General features: G+C 40.2%; 1 protein-coding gene across 1 annotated transcript; it reads right to left on the bottom strand.

The window, feature by feature from the left end:
* Window positions 1–2,470: 2,470 nt before the first annotated feature.
* fbxw11a (F-box and WD repeat domain containing 11a) lies at window positions 2,471–18,471 on the bottom strand. The gene is made up of 13 exons (XM_080900835.1): window positions 18,318–18,471; window positions 13,298–13,366; window positions 12,326–12,545; window positions 11,793–11,979; window positions 11,442–11,532; window positions 10,843–10,980; window positions 10,224–10,342; window positions 5,820–6,069; window positions 5,494–5,612; window positions 4,224–4,334; window positions 4,066–4,144; window positions 3,392–3,556; window positions 2,471–3,282 (listed from the first exon to the last, which is right to left on the bottom strand). The coding sequence occupies exons 1-12, from the start codon at window positions 18,354–18,356 to the stop codon at window positions 3,395–3,397; spliced, it is 1,584 nt and encodes a 527-aa protein (XP_080756961.1). The 5' UTR covers window positions 18,357–18,471; the 3' UTR covers window positions 2,471–3,282; window positions 3,392–3,394.
* Window positions 18,472–19,736: the final 1,265 nt, after the last annotated feature.

The following is a 19,736-nucleotide window of genomic DNA, read 5'->3' as shown; positions in this document are numbered from 1 at the left end:
CGGCAGAACAGGTTCTCAAGTTTTCATAGTCAGTATGGGCTGAATTAGTCACTGTAGCTCAGACATTAAAATGCATGGAAAATACATCTCTAAGATTTACCAGCCTAACACAGGAACCATTTGAAAATACTTAAAAAAATACTGAGCATTAGTTGCTGTGCAAAAACCAGCAGTCACTTCCCCGCTGTAAAGCTTTGCAGTCAATTTCCATCATGGAGGATCAGACAACAAGCAGTAGTGAGATACAGTTTAATAGTTGCTTCTTTGCTCATCTTATCCCCCATCCCTCCCCTTCCTTCCCTATCCTAGCAGGAGGTCAGTGAAAAGATGTCACTGCCAAATGACCCAATCATGTCTGCAGACACAAACAGCTGACTCAGGGGGGGGGGGGGGGGAGGGTTGTACCAGAGGATTCCTGTTGCAAAGCAGCAGGAATCAGGAGGGGGGGGGTTGTACAAGGAGGAGACAGTGAGGTGGGAGGGATAGGATAAAGACAAGTGAGTAGGGGGTGGTGGCGGTGGGGCGAGCTGTTCATTTTTGGAACGTTGCTCCAGTTCCACTCGGGAATGATGGAAATATTCCGCATAGCCAAACCCGGAGTGGAAGGTGTATGGTAATCATGTCGAGGAAGGAATGCCAAATATGTGCGTGAGAACGGAGCTGTGACCTGAGAGCTGCAGGAATTATGGGCCAAAATCCCACAGACCCAGAGGAAGCACACACACCCATATCCAACACATACACACATCATATATTAATGGTGCTCCACCAAGCACAAATCCATCCCACATAACTTATTCCCAGAATTTGAAACATTCTACTATACTGAACTAAACCCAGAAATGAAGAAAACCAACCCCCTCAGCAGGCCACCTCCCCTCCTTCTCTTCCTCCTAGAGAAAACACACTGCACAATAACAAATGTATTATAGATCTCAAATACACTACCCAGAGCTTTGCTAGAAGTCCTCCACTGTAAGCTTTTTAAAGTATACATCCCTCCTTCACAGTTAGTGTTTACAACAGTGGGCATGTGATCTGCTGTAACAGGTTGTTTAGACTCCAAACCTTGCTACCCAACAGTCACAGAGGCACAGACTCATAAACAGATCGGCCTGTAGGAGAAAGCTGAGTTTATACCCCCACCTGGTGGCTGCATTCAATACTTGAACAGTAGCAACAGGGAATACAACCTCACTAGCATGCATTCCTTTCTTTTAAAAAAAAAATCTATATCTTTCTCTCTCATAGTTGACTATTGAGGCCAAGATGCAAACTGGCTTCCGTTAAATTCAAACTCTCAGCCACTGGCACTCATTTTCTGAACGTCTTCATTAATCGGAGACTGAAATTGATGATCACTAGCAGGGAGAATTGATAATTTCCCCATGGGTTTTATGTTAAACATTTTTGTACTCAAATTTTGTGCAGTACCTAATGTACATGTTCCGAACGAGGTGTGCGCTTATAATGCGTGCCATCCTTTTTAATTTTTTAAAATAATAGGAAAAAAACCCCAAAAAACACCATTTCTATTTAGAAAACGCAATAGGGTAAAAGATAAGTACCTATCAAAGGGCTATGTTCCATGTTGACAGACGGCATTTACATGCAGCATTCTTTCAGATTTGCGTGTACTCCAAACAATGTGTCTGCAAGCAATCTGATAGAATACATTAAGTGTCATTGTGTGTAAGGGTATTTTCGGTCCAACGGTTTTCTTGTAGGTAACAACAGCTACTTCCTTCCCATCTAGCCTGCTTACAATATACTTCAGATAAAGGCCTAATGAACTTTCAGTCAGATGGAGAGGCAGTGCAACACACACATACACCACACGTACCATCCACACAGACGAGAACAGATAGACAACTAGACACTCATCCATGTTACAGTTGGCTCAACACTCCACCACTGTCAAGTACTTTATTCACAATAAGGTCATTTTCTTCTTTAAAAAATCATTTTTAATATACAACACAATTTTTGACAAGACAACTCCGTTTACAGCTAAATTTGAGCTCTTGAATTCCAGCTTCTCTCATAACCAAAGCAAGCACGATGATGATGATGATGTAAGGAGAGAAAGATGGTGTGAAAGGGACAGATGGACAAGAGGTCAAGATTAGAAGAAAGAATGAGGAAGAAGACAGAGAAAGAGCAAGAGGGTGGGAAGAAAGGACTACGCTTAGTATGATTTTTTCTTTGTACTAAGAACCAAAAATACTCAAATAAAATTAGAAAATAACAGTAATAAAAAAACGAAAAGAGTTTAAGAAAAAAAAAAAAAAAAAAAAAAAGAGCAGAGGTGTACCAGGATGCTGTATCCAAGGCACCCTCACATGCATGTCTGTGACGCTTCTGCTCCGTTCTGCCATTTCACAAGTCCACATACACACACACACTCTTGCAAACTTTGAGTGTGCATGTGCGCGCACCCCCATATTCCAAACGAGTGTGCATCTCTGGAGGTTGGGGAGAGGGAGCGTAGGAAGGGTGGGGTGGGTGGAGAGAAAGAGAGAGACAGGGAGACATAAGAGAGAGTGAAAGGGAGGAAGGGATGCAATCCCAAACACTTCTCCCTCCATCCCTCCTTCACTCCCTCCAGCTCCCATCCTTCCCTTCTTTCCTAGAGCTGAGTAAAGAGTCTCTGTCTCCCGCATCACAGCTCCGGTCATCCTCTGTCCAACTGTGCCACTGTGCGTGTACATATGTGTGTCTGTGTGTGCGCGCGCGCGCGTGTGTCTATGTAATATATATTTATAAATATATATCTATAAGCGATTCCCGATATCAGTGGAAACCAGTTTTGGCTGGGACTGAAAACTGAGGAGAAGCAGCTGCTTTAAGTTTGTATCAAGGGGACAAAAAAAAAAAAAAAAAAAAAAAAAAAAAAAAAAAAAAGGGGGGGGGGGGCTTGTGACTTATATAGGGTCTAAGTTAATACTGTCATTAGTGTACTTTACAAAACATAAATTAGTAGTAGAAGGTGAGCTTCTTGGGAGCGCTGCATTGGTTTTGTAGTAGGGAATCCTCAACAGTGTTGACCTGTGTGTGTGTGTATATATATATATATATGTCGCTTTACTGGGCAGGCAATGGGCACAAGCTTAGAGTCTGTCAGAACTGGCAGAGAGGAGGAGGTGGTGGGGTCTGAGTGGGAGATGGACAGAGAGATGACAAGGAGGAACGAGAAGAGATGGGCTCCTTTCCATGACGGATGCACCGATCAACCAATCAGCCCTGGGTTCCTCCAAGAAAGGGTACGGTTGATGGTGACACCTGGGAGAGAAAGCCAGAGTGTCACACAGGTGGGTCTGCACCACAAGGGTAAACACAGAATGCTGGATTTTTATAGAAAGGTTTTACAGTGCCAGGTGTCGCTAGGTACCTGCTATCTAGAAATATACGTGTAGGTACGCGAAGGAGACCGTCCCTCTGACTGGCCGTTGGTTGAGACGTTCAGGAAGTCCCATATCAGAATGGTGTCGTCGTGAGAACTGCTGATGATCTGAAACTCATCAAACTGCAGACGGAACACGCGACCAGAGTGCTCCTGAAAACACAACAAATTAGGAAATAATTTTTACATAATTAGCACACAGAGCTAGATTATTAAAAGAACTACTGTTCTCCATAAATTAAAGAGGCCCGACTAGAAGTTCAAGCAATGGGTTTTCCACCAGAGTCACACAGTTAATTTGTAATGAATCATCCATGCCCAGTGCTCCCCACACCCACACCCACACACACACACACACACAAAATTATTTAATAAAGAGCAATAAGATTTAGTGGAGAGTATTTTCAAGAGCATTCATAATGTTTTTTGTTTGTTTTAGGTGAATGTACAAACTAATATCTGGATGGTGACTACGTTGAATATCAACAAATACGCACATTAAATGTAGTGACATTTACTGGTAGTTAAAATTATCCAAATTAAAAATTTCCTTGTATTTTTAGTATAAAAAAGGCAAACATCTACATTTTTCCCCTCCCCCAGAGGTGCTGCACTCACATCATTAGTCAGACACTTGGGGATGCTAAATCGCTGTTACTCACCACTAGAGTGCGCAGACATAATGTGCTGGCTGGGGCTCGTGGGTCCAGGGCTGCCTGCAGGTCCCATACCTTAATTTTGCTGCACGGTACATCAAAATGTCACAAAACAAACCCAAAACAAAAGTCTGTGCACAAAACGGTGTATTTACATGACTTACCCGTCGTAGGCGCCGCTGACAATCCTTTTGTTGTCAAAGCGAATGCAGCGCACCAACTCCTCGTGACCTTCCAACACTCGTAAGCATGCCCCGCACTCTATGTCCCATAACCTGCAGAAAGAGAAGCCTTTGTAAACAAACACCAAGATCCAGACCCTGCAGTTTTTACACAGCAATCATTCCAAACACTGACAAGTCAAACTGGGACTTTTAAACTTTCAGCTCACTTGTTGAGAGAAAAAGAAATTGCTAATGCTTGTAAATAAAGTGTTCATGTTAAATTCAGCTAAAATATTACAACCTTTGAAACTGACAGACTTCAAACAGACAACTAACAGTTGTGCATAACTCCTTATGTTTAAGTCAGTCACGAAGCCACAATCTAGTTGCCAAATAAAGTGACTGCTAAGACCAAAGACTCAATATTTATCCATTTGCCCTAACGTGTTTGCTGATTGTGTATTATGCTGATGCAATCACAATTCCTTTCGCTGTGCCTTCACATAAAAATCTCACCTGTGAAAACTGCAAGTTAAGAAATAGAAATGCAACACATTATTGACATTGAGCTTTGGAACCAAATTCTACTGTACATCAAAAATCCATCAAAATAACAGAACAAAGCTTCAAAGATTTTTCAACTGCAATCAGTTTGTAGTACTGCAGGGATTCAAATAAGACACAGCGACTAGGACTGAGCTGTTAGGTGACAGATTGCAGGTAAGAGTCAGGTGATTGGGGGCACATCTCCAAGAGGTACCTAAGATTTCCACTTATGTACACCACAAAAATAATAATGCTGATGGCTGCTCACAGAATGACGCCACACCTAAGTATTTAACAAATATGTCTGTTGCCAAAACTGAGCATAAACAAGCCAACTCTGGGATCTTCATTACACTGGCTGCCCTCTACACTCATGCTGTCATTTGATGGTGAATACAAATAAAAGAAGATGTAAACATAACTGAACAAACATATCAGACATTCTTTTTTGCATACTCAATCATAAACTCAGCTACTGTAATCTTGCCCCATCAGGAGACTGAACACGTTAGCCAGACATTTAATTTATGTAAGAGGTGTTTAATGGTGAAACATTGACAGGTATTCTACATAATCCCAAATTACTTTGCTTCTTTGCTTGCCTGTATTACTTAGCATGACTTTATCTGCTAACAAAGGCCGTGGTTTTAACTGACTACCGGATTTTAAATTAGAGGACATATGTTTGCTAGTTTAGCCATGAATTTCACACACACACACATACCGAATTGTGTTGTCAGATGAGCCACTAACCACCAAACGATCTCTGTATTGTAGACAGGCAATTCCCCGCTTGTGACCATTTAGAGTACGAACAAACTCACAGGTGCTGGTGCTCCATACCTACACAGGGGGACAACACAAAGTTTACAATATTTAAGGAAAATTTTAGTCGGAGGGTTTTTAATCATGTACATCTGTTCTACTGATAAATAAAACTAAAACTCTGACATCAAATTAATCCAAATTTTATCAGATGGATAATATTTCTGTAAAAGAAAAAGAAAGATGAAATGATTTGTAAAGGAACATTTCTCTAACTGTCGTCACCTTAATAGTGCGGTCCCCTGAGGCAGACACAATGTATTTGTCGTCAAAGTCAACCACATTGACGGCAGCCCGATGTCCCACCAGGACGCGGCGTAGACTGATGTCAGTAGGCGAGGCCATATCCCAGACTGCAATTGAACGGTCCTTGGAGCAGGTGACCATCAACCCATTTGCAAAACGCAGATGAAGAACTGCCTCATTGTGGTGGATCAGTGTGTTCAGCACCTCACCCGTCGTTACCTCCCACACCCTGTAGAGTGGAGGGAGACGTCAGCAGGGTCGAATGTTAAAGGCAAAGGTGACAGAAAGAGGAAGAAAACAGAACATGGCAAGAAGGAAAAACAGACATGTCAAGGGACGGGGTGTAAAAACAAAGAAAGAAGAAATGACACAGTGGAAAATGATTGAAGGAAAGAAAAATGAGATGGGGGCAACAGGAAGAGAGGTCAAAAAGGAGATGGAAAGGACATGGAAGAAAAACAAAGGAAAATGAAAAACAATAGAGACACACGAGATTTTAGGTTTTTTTTCTAGATTTGTAATAGAGAGTATTTCACACTTCAGACATGTACATACAGTGAGCTGTACTAAGGCGCCAAGAGTCAAACGCACAACACTCTGGAAAAGCTGACAACCAATCCCACAAACAAAGTGCCTGTCAAACTGTTGCTAAGGAAGTGAAGTCACATTTTCCTTGGATACTGCCCAGTGAGTACGCCTGAAGTGTGAAGTAATAAGAGAAATAATGTTGAGCTTCTGTGTGCAGTAGCCAAGCAAGTGTCAACCTATACACAACAAGCCAAGACGTTCAATATCTGCAATGAAATGCATCCAACTATCTCCAATAAAAACAGTAAAACGAATTTATTTTGATTGAATATAAAAACTTTAGCATATATCCTATTTCTTAGATGCACAACACCAGCTGTAGTCATGACCGGCTGTGAAACAAGCACACATTAGGATTCCTCAATACATGCAGAAAGTATTTTGAGCATTCTAAGCTTTTACAAGACGGATGGGATGCTGTTAGAAAAGCACATTTACCAAACATATTACTAAATGATGTCAAATTAACATAAAAAAAAGAAAAAATACATAAGACTACTAAAAATCTCCAGGAGCTCTCATTTTCTCTTGCAGTCCAAAGACATGCAAGTTATGTTAGCTGGGAATATTAACCTGGCTGTAAGTGTGGACATGAGACAAGGATTTCAAGCTCATAGCATAAACTGCTGCTGTGTAGATGGGAGAACAGTGTAAAGGATTCTGAGTGGTTGCTTTTTCTTTCTAATCCAATTGGAGCTCTTTGCTGGAAAAAAGTCCAGGTTCTAGGTCATGTTCTTACACTGAATTTTATGTTTTACTTTGGATGCATCAGTAACCAATCTAAGAGATCTAAAAGAAAATGCAGACAAAAAACAAAACAAAAACAAACAAAAAAAAAAAAAAAAAAAACAAAACAAACAAACCCTGTACCACATAGGATCTATCGCACATGTGTCAAAGTCAAGGCCCACGGGCCACATCTGGCCCGGCGTACATTTATATCCGGCCCGCGAGATTATTTTATATAGATGTACTATGTACCATGTTATGCATGGCCCGGCGATATGAGGCGCTAATAATATACAAACTACAGATCCCATAATGCAGCGCTGCAGCCTCCTTGCTGAACGCTAGGCTAACTGGGAACATTCCCGCGTCAATCAAGTCCAACTTCTGTTACTGCGAAGCTAGCCGCTCACAATGGTGGAGAGAAAAGTTGATTCTGAAAGCACAGCCTTTCAGCACCAGTGGGTGACTGAATATGTGTTTACAGACATTGCTGGTAAACCCATGTGTCTTATTAGTGGAACTAATGTGGCTGTAATTAAGGAATTTAATTTAAGACTGCACTACGAGACAAAACGTCAGGATAAGCTGAAAAACCTAAATGCAGAAACTACAGAAAGTAGAAGAGCTAAAGAAGAATCTGACATTTCAGCAGACATTTTTCACCAGAGCAAAATCGCAAAGTGAAGCTGTTGTGAAAGCAAGTTTTATTGTAGCAGATGAGCCAAATCAGCCTGCATGATGAAGGTGTGTGACGTCTTGTGTCCAGACAAAACGCAGATTTTGGCAAATGTGAGCCCGAGGAGAAATACAATTGCTGATCGGGTTTGTGAGATGGCCACTGATTTAACTCATTCACTGCCATTGACATCTATAGACGTCAATTGAAAAACTTACGTTGACTGCCATTGACGTCTATAGACGTCAATTACGTTTTTCAATGGGAGGGGCTAGAATACAACCTCGGGCAGCTTGTCAGTGAAAACTGAAGCCCACCAGCAGTAAAAGTAGACCTGCAAGGAGGTGCAGGGTTTGCGCACGTAAGGGATTGCGCAGTGAGACAAAAATGTGGTGCAAGTCTTGTTGTGTGCCCTTGCATCCCGGAAAGTGTTATAATGATTACCACACAAAAGTGAATTATTCATTGTGAATAAATGTTTCACTATGTACATTTTATTTTTCCATATATTTGTAAATAAATTGTTTTGATAAAACAAAACCTTTCTCAGTGTTATTTCTGTTTTATAGAAGTGAAAAACTATTTTATATGTTAGAGGTGTCACAAAGCAAGAAATATTAGTGTCAAAGGCACTTTTCTGCTTGAAATGTATTTTTCACAAAAAGCTCGTTTTCTCCCTTTTTTTGGTCAAAACAGGCATTTTTGGTGGAACCCACCTCTCCTCTACAGCTGATTACTAAAGAATGGAAAATGGTAGAAACAAGCTTTTTTTTTTGGATGAAAGAAGAGAGTCTGTTCTTCATTTTGGTAGGTTCAGCGTTTATATGATCATAACACACAGTTTTCTGTGGCTCTTCATAAATGAGTAAAAATGCTCAAAAACCCTGGCAGTGGGGAGTTACCTGATTTGAAAATGGCTGGCAGTGAATGAGTTAAGAACACAGTTGTGTGAAAGAAGCAAAAACTTCATTGCATACTCTCTTGCTATGGATGAGAGTATAGACATGCATTGCACAGCTGACCATCTTCATCCATGGAGAGGAAATATTGAACATTAAATCGATGCACGGGACAACGACAGGAAAAGCCTTTTTTTTTTTTTTTTTTTTTTTAAACGTATATCAAAGTGTAACCGACATGAAACTGCCCTGGGACAAACTTGTTGGACTTACAACAGATGGAGCGCCGGTGTTGTGCGGTGAAAAAAAGCGGACTAGTCGGCAGAATGCGAGTAAAGATGCAAGAGGAGAAATGTACTGGTGAGTTAACAGCATATCACTGCATCATACACCAGGAAACGTTGTGTGGTAAAGTCCTAAAAATGGAGCATGTAATGATCACCGTAACACAATCGTGGGATGTGTGGGAAATAGATTCAGAGTTTGCTGACATTCCTTATCATACAGAGGTCCGTTGGCTGAGTTGGGGAAAAGTTCTCAATAGAGTTTTTGAGCTCAGCAAGGAAATCTGTCAGTTCATGGACATGGCATGTATGATGCAGTGAAGGCATTTCAAGTGAAGCTGTCACAAATGCACTAGTGCAACCTGCCTCACTTTCCCTGTTGCAAAGTAATGTTGAACCAAGTCAGCGCACTTTGCTGAACTGCACCTGTGCAGATTCAGATGGAGCTGCAGTGTAATGATACACTCAAGGCAAAGTACGACAATGAATGGCCCGCACAGTTTATTAGTTCCATTCCTGAAGCAATGTCCCAGCTCCGTCTACATGCGGCTCCAACCTTGTGTATGCTTTCATTTATTTTTTCTGGGGTTTCTGGCAGCATGTTCATATTTCTAACTTGCATAATTTTGACAGGATATATTTTTATGAAGAGCAAAATATTTAAAGTTAAAGTTCATTTTTTTAAGTTTATTTAATCTGGAATAATATTCCTGTCTGTTTTTATTCATATTTATTTTTAAAATACATTGTTTTAGTGTGTTCAATAAATCTTTATCTTGTTTGGCCAGCGACCTAAAGTGTGCCTTGAGTTTTGGCCCCCTGTGCAATTGAGTTTGACAGCCCTGTCCTATGGCTTTAAACCAACTTCCAATTACCTACATAGATATCCATGCCATGGGATTGTAAAAAAAGAAAAAAGAAAAAAAAAGGTTTATAAAAAAAAGAAGAAGGTTATTTTCAGATATTTGCCTGCCTTTTGAGACCGTTTTTAAAATGTTAAAGTTATGAGTGTTGAAACTGAAACTGTAGCACAAGCAGAAGTAAATATAGAGATACGATGTATTCATACTGAGTGGTATCCTCTGCTTTATTCAGACTTCCACAACTTTCTCTTCAGTAACTTGAACCATTTGTTCAGCTTGCTGACATAGCTTTGACCTACTCCAAAAAACACCCTGTGTTATTTCTGGAAAAAGATGCGCTGTACCTGACAGTTGAGTCAGAAGACCCGGTCACAATGACTCTCTCATCATACTGGAGACACAATACTGAGCCTGTGTGACCGGTCAGTATCTTCAGACACTCCAGAGTCTGTTTATCCCAGATCTAAAAGGAGCACAAAAAAAAAAACAAAAAAAAAAACAAAAAAAAAATGGAAGATATGAGTGAAGCACAGGAAGATTTAGACAAAGAAAGAATTTTTTTTTTTTTTAAAGAATGCAGATTTGGGTCATGCTAAGAATGGCCCAGTCTCACAGCAGCATTCATGCCCCATTTCCCTACTGCTGCACTGATGTGCATAAGAGCCATTCAGCTGTTCCCTTGCTGTGCGTCAGCCTCCTACATAACAATAAGATGACAAATCTGCTCTTCTCCTCCCCTATCCACCCCTTCTCTTCATCCTCATCTTCTTGCAGGCCCCTCACAGGCAGACAGATAAGTGGAACACACAGCATGCCTGGAGTTGAGACTTTCTTTCCTATAATTCACTTGTTCTCTGTCTCACTCTGCTGGTCCAGACCAACACCACACACAGTAAGATGGTAAGCCATAAAGAGAAAAAACACAAGAATAATATGTTTTATTTATAACCAAGTCTCGGTTACCTTGATTGAATTGTCTCTAAGGCCACTGATGATCTTGTCGTCATCGTACTGGAGACAATAAACCCCTTTACTGTTTTCTGAGCGACACTGAATCCTCTGCAAGTTGTGTCTGCCACATCGCCAATTAGCCTCAATAGTCTAGATGGAAAGAGAAACAAAGAGGTCTGTAACAGATGCAACATCTACCACGCTACAAAATGGTTTCAGCATTATTGTGATGATAATTTAACACGAAAACAATAAATCATCTTTTCATTTATTACTCATAATCAAGAAGTATTTGTACAAGTGTAGCAAAATGTGAACGTGAAAATAAAACTTTAGACATTAATCATTCGAGAGGATAATTACATTCACATTGCTCTTTGCTGAATCCAAAATAATAATCCATGTAAAGCTCAGTAACTAATTGTTATTTTCAAACTTATACAGTTATGCCTATAAATGGTTTGCTTACTTAAGTCCATTTTTTAAAATCATGATGACAAATAATATCTGGTGCAATAATACAAACTGATTAAAAAAAAAAAAAAAAAAAAAAAAAAATCGAAGGTCATAAAAATAATGAGAATGTAATCACGTTAGGCGTTATGACTTACCTCTATATCTTGAATGATCTTGGGATAGAGGGAGTGATAGTAGGAGTTGGGTGGGATTTCTGAGGTGCGGTTCTTGAACAGATATTTCTCCCTGGGGGGGAAGAGCGAGAGAGAGAGAGAGAGAGAATGACACTCTCCTTTGTGCACTGGGAATTTCTGCATGTGAAGCACACACTAAAGCCCAACCAAGGATAACCTTTCCACTTTATCCTCAGGCTTTCCTGTATGTAAAATTAACCTTTTACATTTTTTTTTACCCATATTTTAAACAGATTTCTTTCAATACACATTACAATATCATTTTCATTTTCTTATTAACCTGCATCTGGGAGTGCCTGCATTCGGTCTTACCACTGGTGTCTCTCGGACAGGCCTTTCCAGAGCGGATCAGTTCGGACCATGCGTTCAATGAGCTTCTTCCACAGCATACCCTCAGAGATGACCCTCTGCCACTCCTTACATACCAGCTCTGCTGCACACAGCGAGCGTGCATCCAGGAAAGACAGGATGTTCTCCGCTATGTGATCCAAGCCTTGGGCTAGACAGAGGGGGAAAAGAGATGACCAAGTGCAAGCAGTGACATTACCTCACCTCGTTAGTTTATCTGTCCCCAGAGCTCATTTATTCTGAATTGTTCAAAGACAATCAATAAATCAAGTTGCGTTTATTCCTTTAAAATGCTTCTAAAAGGTTAAAAAGGGTTTTATGTTTCTGTTTACCTTTTAAAATAAAAAAAAATAAAATTTATACACACATATATACACACAGTTGGGTGGTCAAAGACTTTTTGACCACCCAACTTTGTTGAGCTACGATGCCGTTAGGGAAGATGCACGTCATGCAAAACCTGTGGGTAACAAACATCCACTAATCTCTGTTGGTACCTGGCAGCGCAGTAATGAAATCCCTCTGCAGCATTGGTTTGAGGTAGGAATTGATGTGGCCGTGCTGGTAGTGGCACATACGGGAAATCAGGCGCTCAACAAACTCCACCTGCTCGGCCTCCGACCACTGGTCAAACAGGGCGATGCAATGCTCCTTCTCCTTCTCATAGTTCCCCTCTGACGGGCGTTTACGAGATCCCACAACAGGACCGTTACTAAGCTGTAAATATCAGGAGCACATGAAGATTAAATGTCTAGTTGTGTTAGACTGAGAAGATGTTGATAAATAGTCACATAATGCAAATCCAGTCAGTTAAATCTTTCAGGCTCCTGCTGTGACACAGGAAATCATTTCAACTGTATACCAAACTTTGAGCAGCAGCTCATTTTTGTATGAAGAGAAAATGCTGACTGGGAGTGTCACCTGTGGATTGGTGAACTTACTTGAAGTTCTTCAGTGCATAGTTTCCCAGCTAACACCATGGCATTAAAAAAATTTGAACTCAAATGTAGTTTTTCAAGTAATGCAATCTAATGTTACTAAATGATTTTATTTTTCCCGTCTAGAAAGCTTTCTAAATAAAAATAAATACATTGAGGCAAAAAAGGTGGGGGAGACACCGAAGCTCAAAGTTGCTGTGCTTATTGAAGCCCATGTATAGGCGTGAATGAAGGGGATTAATGCTGCCCAAAGTTCAAAATAAATTTTTACTGCCACGCAATAAAGCTCCAGACACACAGTAGAGAGAAAGAGAGAGAGACTGATTAGTGGTGTTTTCATTTGAACTGCAGCAGGAGACAACAAAACCTTTCATGTAAATATCAAAGGTTACTGTATTTTAAGAATCCAAAAAGGTCCAAATCGTAATAGTTTTAAAGTCAGCTGAAGCTTTAACAAAAGTTAAAACAATTCTTAAATAATAAACCATACCAATGTTGTATGTACATTTGAAATAGTGTAATAAAGCACACCTTGAGAACTGTATTCTTCTTTGGCGACAGATCGTCCACAAGGTTCTGTGACTCCATCCCTGATGTGTTCTGTGGATAAAGAACAAAACAAAGACGTGCCCCAGGTTAGTGTTTCATTCTCACTCAGTCTGTGTTTAAAGGCACTTTCAGAGCTGGGACAGCAGTGTGGATAGCGTTTGGCGCAAGAATGCAACAAACACAGCCAAGGAGGGGGTAACCATCAAGTTTCTGAGACGTGCCCGCACAAACAGCCTTGCGCACGCACACACGCACGCACGCACGCACGCACACAAAGTGAGGAAAGAAAAGAAAATAAGAAAAGAGAAAAAGCGCTGCAACAAAGAATCTATCCTCTTGCTTGTCTGTGATGTGGGTCAAATAGTCTGGACAGGAAATTAAAAGGCAAAATCTTGGGTATGTCACTGGCACTCAGCTCAGGTATAACTGTAATAAAAGAGATATTGGTCTTTGAGAAACAAATGATAGAAAGAAAATAAGATTAAGCTATTTCTAGCATCCTTTGTAAATTGACTGCAAACATGCTATAGAAACTTTAATACTAACATTGTTATCCACAGCTCATGTACTGACATGTTCTGTACATTCAACTAAAACTATTAGACTCCTTAGAGTATGTATATTTGTTTGGAAGCCAAAGGCAGACAGCAATTGTTATTCCTAATTAGACCCATCCAGCAAAAATCACAGACCAACTGTACTCTTGGGGGCTCCTGGTTTATCATTTAGAGTTGTTAAAAATACGAACTGCTGATGTTATGAGGCTTGTTTCTACTCTGTAAGATTAACAGTTTAATTAAAAAAAATTTTTTTTTTTTAAAAAAAGCATATTCCTGAGCTAACAGGCCTTCACAACAAACTGTACACTCAGCAAAAATAAAAAAGCAAAAACCATCTAAATCATATCTACATTTGAAACACACCAATTCATCGATGTAATTTATAGGTTTACTGCTATACTTAATGTTTACATTTTTGTATCCCCAGGTTCCCAAACAGGAAGAGGTTTACCTCAGAGAGGGTCAGAGCTATTGTATACATGTGTGGGTGATGAATGACCCATAGGTATCATCTGAAAACAGTAATGTCAGGGGGGTAAAACAAATCTACAGTGTGTACCTGTTGGTCCATACATTATAAAAGCCCATCTGTTAAAGCTTTTTTCAGGAGCTGAAAAGTTTTCTTTGCAGTATAAACAAGCTCTATCCTGAAAGCTGCTTGCACGGTCATGTAGACACTGTTGTTTATTTTACTTTTTTTATACTTCAAGTGTGAGCTGTTGCAAGTTTGCTCAGTGCAGATAACCATCTTTTGGTGATGCTGCTACAGGAAGAGCTTGAGCAAAATCAACAGAACTGAGTGGCTGCAATCAGTACAACCACACAAACAAAAAGATCCAAATACCAAGACTTTGTACTTGGATTTTTTTCAAGTTCCAAGTCAAATGGGATAAGAAGCCATAATGGTCTTCTCAATTACCAAAGCAGACAGGATAAGAAGCGATGGTGGTCTTACTAGTGTTAATGATCATGCATAGAAGAAAAGAAAAAGCAAAAAGAAATAAAATTCACACACACAAAAAAGACATCAGGTTTAGCTAGGCAGGCAAGCAAGCAAACATGTAGCCTCTCAGAGCTTGAAGGAGGACCCCCACCTCGTCCCTCACACCTCCAGGTAGAAGGAGAGAAAACAATACTCCTCAGTGCATGGTTATTCTTTGGTACCCTTGCATCCCTTCTCTTACCATACCAAAGTACTGAGGAAATAGTTTACTATTCAAACTTGGCATATCCAGATTATTTAATTTTTTTGGTTAAACAAGACAAAGCACTGGCAACTTTATCGTTTTCACTGTTCTGTTTCAAAAGATCTGAAAGTAGTATGTTATACTTTGTATAAATAAAATTACTTTTAAGCAGAGTGTTTGAGGAGGCACCAAAGAAGAACCCAAGAGCAGAGTGCTTCGAACAGGGAGGACAGGACAACGGAAGGTGAGGAGGTAGGAGGGTGAGGGGGTGAGTGGGTGCTGTGTGCACCAAGGTGGTATGAGGAGTTGTGTGGGGTGGGCAAAGAAAAAGTAAAGGGTGAGGAGATGGCAAGGGAGGAGGGGAAAGGAGGAGGAGCAGCAGAATTAAGAGGAGAGAGGCAGAACCTGGTTGTGAGCCCGGGTGGAGGGGATGCTCTGCAGGCACCTGAGTGCACACAAACTCTCAGCCACCGAGGAGCAGCCCAGCCAGAGAGAGCGAGGCACAGAGCACTGTGTGAAAGAGAGAGAGGAAGGGAGGAGGAGAACGAAGTGGACAGGGTGAGGGAGGAAGAGAAAGGGAAGAGCAAGAGAGACGTGGGAAGTAAAGGAGGGGGGGGGGGGATGTTGGGAAGTTGGGAGGTGGAAACCAAAAAGGGTGAGTGAATAGATGGATCAATGAATGGATAGATGGATGGAAGTGGTGGGGAGTGAGAAGCAGGACAAGTGAAGTGTAAATGTGTGTAACGGGACAAAAAGAATGGATAAATAAATACGGTTTGGTTTGAAATTGAGAGGACGTGAGCGTGTAACCATCAAAGGTGGAGAGAGAGGAGGAAGAGAGGTGGGGGATAGTGAGGGGGAAAAACCAGTATTAGAGCTACACACATTGGCACGGTGAGCGCAGGAACACACACCCCGTCACACACAGATACAGACTGATAAACATACACACGGAAGCATTATTAGACATGAACTGGGTGGGGATAGGTAGAGGAGAGGGAGGGGCAATGGTATTAATCGTCAATTAATGTCACTCTCGCTTTGACATGAGCCCCACCCACTGTTCTGCCATCCCCACTCTCATGAGAGGTTAGTGAATAACACTGGGACAAATAAATAAATTAAATTAAACACATGAACACAACCCAGACAAAATTCTCAATTTTCTGTGTAGGTAAACAATTTATGCTCCACTTTGTCTTATTCTTTAGTGTAATTTAATGACTTTAGTCACATGTTAAGCTTTTTTTTCCTTGGTCAAGAAAATTATGACCAAGCGTTGAATTGAAAACCATGGGCTGAATAGATGATAAATAGCTTTTATCACTAGACACATATTCTAAGGCTGTTCAAGCACTTAAATTCAGTTTTAAGTTTTACCATTTACTTCAACTAAAAGGCCAAATTACTACTCAAATCATACAAAAAGGTCACTTTATCTACCCACATTGCAATTTAAACCTCCAATTTTTCCAGATAAACTTTTAAGCCCCTTTGTGATGTATGGTGAGATTACCAATTTAAGACAACTTGCTCTTAATTACTGAGGAATGATTTAGGTCATTCATAGATGTTGTACCAAAAAGTGATTATTTGTCAAAGGAAAAAAAAAAATATTGCGGATTCTCAAACTGTTGTGAATGGCGTGTTAAAATATAGTTTATCATTCATGAAATATTTTTGACATCAATTTTGTGATTTTTATCCCTCCTTTAAAAAGTCTAATTGAGATTAACAGCATGTTTTTAAGACATCTGGATAAGAAAGCAACAGATATTACAACAAACAACATACCAGCTCTAGAAATGTTTTAAGTGGAAAAAAAAGAACTGGCTTGACTATATTTAGAAAGAAGAGCAGGTACAATACTGTAGAGTTATATACTTACAATACACATAATTTCTTTATTTTATAATAGCCCCTTCGTAAATCTTATTGATTACATTTAGCAAATCTTATTGATTACATTTAGCAAGTATATTAGACATAAAAACGAATGCAAACATCTGGGGAATCACTATTTGGCAGACAGCGGCTATAGACACCTGTAATGCTTAAGCAAATGACTCTTTAGTACAAGTACATATTAGGTGCTCTTTTACGAAACTTTTTTTCCAATTTAACAGGACTACATCTTATTATCTACTACGGAATATAAGACATTATTTACTAGGCCCGGCTTTCAACCTTTAATTTGTACAGTACCACTGTATTTCTTGCACAAACCGATAGATCTTCCAAACACGTGTAAACTGAAATTCTTTTAAAGGTCAGTTTCGCTGACATAACAAATCAGATCCTCGTATTAATTGACGTCTTCCTTACGACCACTTTGACCCCACAGAGTAAATGTTAGCGGCTGGTAGGCTACAGTTAGCCTAGCTGGCTAGTTTATCGAGGCAGAAAATCAATATACAATAAACCCAATAGTTTTTGGCAAAATTTAATTGACTAAAAATGAAAATAATACCGTCGTCTTAATTTATGTTTGTGGCTACAAAAATAGTTTTTCTAGACATAGTCAGCAGTTTGTTTTTAAATGTAGAAGTTGGTGTCAAGCAGCGTATTTAGCAAGCTTGCTATTAAGCTAATTGCTAATGCTCGCTAGTGGAGGTAACGCTGTGTGAATGAAAAAGCAATACACTTCCTTCTACGCACTTTAAAAAAATATAAACACACAAGCAACGCATTGTTATGATTTTATCTATGTTCACATAAAGTATAAAAATGTGACTGACACATCATTTATCGAGTAAGTCGTCTTACCCTAAAACTACATGATATAACATCGCGTTGCCCGTAAATTTACGTACTTCACGACATTCTAGTCAGTGTTAGCATGGCGGCTAGCTAAGAATCAGGCAGGGCCCAGTTAAAGTGGCGCAGCGTCACCGCAGTAAACGCTACCCCAAGAATTCTCGTCTGCCTTCGACCGACGATTGCACATCAACCTCTTAATTTTTCCCATTATGTACAAACTGTACCCAAACCAACACAGGTTTTAAATTTATCAGAGAGAGATGTCTAAGACTTGTTAATCAATCCAACCAGTATGCGGAGCATTCGTAGCAAAATGTATCGATAATTTCAGGCCCTCCCTCTGATTTCTGGTTCCCCCTCCTTTTTCCTCCACCTCTCCCGACAAGTCGCTTCAGCCCGTTCCTGGCGTCGAATCGAGCCTCGGCGATTTCCTCAATAAAACACTGACAGCGATCAATTCGGTTGTTCATAATGCCGTATAGAAAAAGATCTTACCACCAGTTCCACCGTTTTGTCCTCCATCTCCTGCTCCATGTTGACGATCCCCCCCGAAACTCGCTATGAAAATGGAAACCCAGCCCTGCGTCGGCGGCCCGCAAATTCAGAGACGTCATCCACTTCGCTCAGCCACACAGCTTTGGTAGGGCAGTGTCAAAAAGGTGGGTGGGGGATGGTAACGCCCATGGACTTTAATAACACGCCGATTGGATAGATTTTGGCTAAGTGGGCGTGGTTTCGCCTCTTTGCCTTTTATTGATTGGCCTGCCGTGCTACCAAGGCTTCCCCGGTGACTCCCCCAAACAAAAAGGCAAACTGATGAAGATGCTGTTGCTATCCTGAAGAGGAATACACCAAGGCAAAATCAATCATCCGCATAGCTTTTCTCTGAGATGCTGCAGGATGTTGGCTATTTTAAATATGTGGCATGACAGAAACAGATACTTTATGACGCTTAATTTAAAGTTCTCAAATACACACTTTAGCAAACTCAGGATTATGCATGGGTAAAACAAATTCAACGAAGTAGTGACAGATAATCAAAACTGGTAACAAGAACAACTAACAACCAGAAACCAGTTCAATAGATGAATTAACATTGCAGCTTAAAACCTGAAACTCCATCAATACAGACGCAGGAAAGCCTGGTCCAGATTTTTTGTTTCGTCTTTTAAGCCGAGCAATCCAGACAAGGCAATAAACCAGGATCTTTGGGATAACTTCACCTTAGCTGAACTGTTGTTGCTTTCCTGCGAATCCCTGCGAAGTGTATGGGTTTGAATTACTCACATCCCCAACCCTCCGGTCTATTACGCCATCATTGGTTTAATACCATAATAAGCAGGTCAGTTTGTTTGCCTTCTCAGCAACTGGAGCCAGAAAACTCATCATTCACCAGTGTAGGTTTACTTCCTCAGCTTGCTATATTTATAATCTAAGGCATGATTTACCAAGGTCATTCTCTACAAATCTTAAGGGAACACGTCTTCACGAATTCTGCTCTTTGCATTATGAATGAGAACCTGGTCATTTGCTCTTACCTTTGCTCCCCTATTCGACACGCAAATGTCAAAACCAACTTTCTAGACCAACACATCCTATAAAAACTGTCGGCAGGAATGCAATGACAAATTGAGATTTTTAATTAATTTAGATTTATAAAAGTGGTCAGATAAATGTACAAATGCAATCCAATGTGTACACGGGATATTTCATTTAAGGGAAGTTCATTTAAAGAGATGACTGCATGTAAAGGCCAAGATTTATAATGAATAGCTGTATTAAAGATGTGATTTTACTGCCTTTTGAAATTTAAAATGTAGAAAATTTCAACATTATGTGGCAAGTCTGACGATTGAATAAGATGACTAAACTGTCTAAAAGTCATGCACGCGTCACTCACAAAACATATCAATT

Source organism: Rhamphochromis sp. 'chilingali' (assembly GCF_963969265.1).
Source record: "Rhamphochromis sp. 'chilingali' genome assembly, chromosome: 13".
In the NCBI taxonomy this organism is placed as follows: Eukaryota; Metazoa; Chordata; class Actinopteri; order Cichliformes; family Cichlidae; genus Rhamphochromis; species Rhamphochromis sp. 'chilingali'.
This window is presented reverse-complemented; position numbering and strand designations above follow the sequence as displayed.

Coding starts and splice junctions, on each gene's coding strand:
- fbxw11a (XM_080900835.1), bottom strand. CDS start 18,356: ATGGAGCAGGAGATGGAGGACAAAACGGTGGAACTGGTG. Junction 13,367..18,317: donor ACAAAACGGTGGAACTGGTG/GTAAGATCTTTT, acceptor CTTTATCCACAG/AACACATCAGGGATGGAGTC. Junction 12,546..13,297: donor AGAAGAATACAGTTCTCAAG/GTGTGCTTTATT, acceptor TGATATTTACAG/CTTAGTAACGGTCCTGTTGT.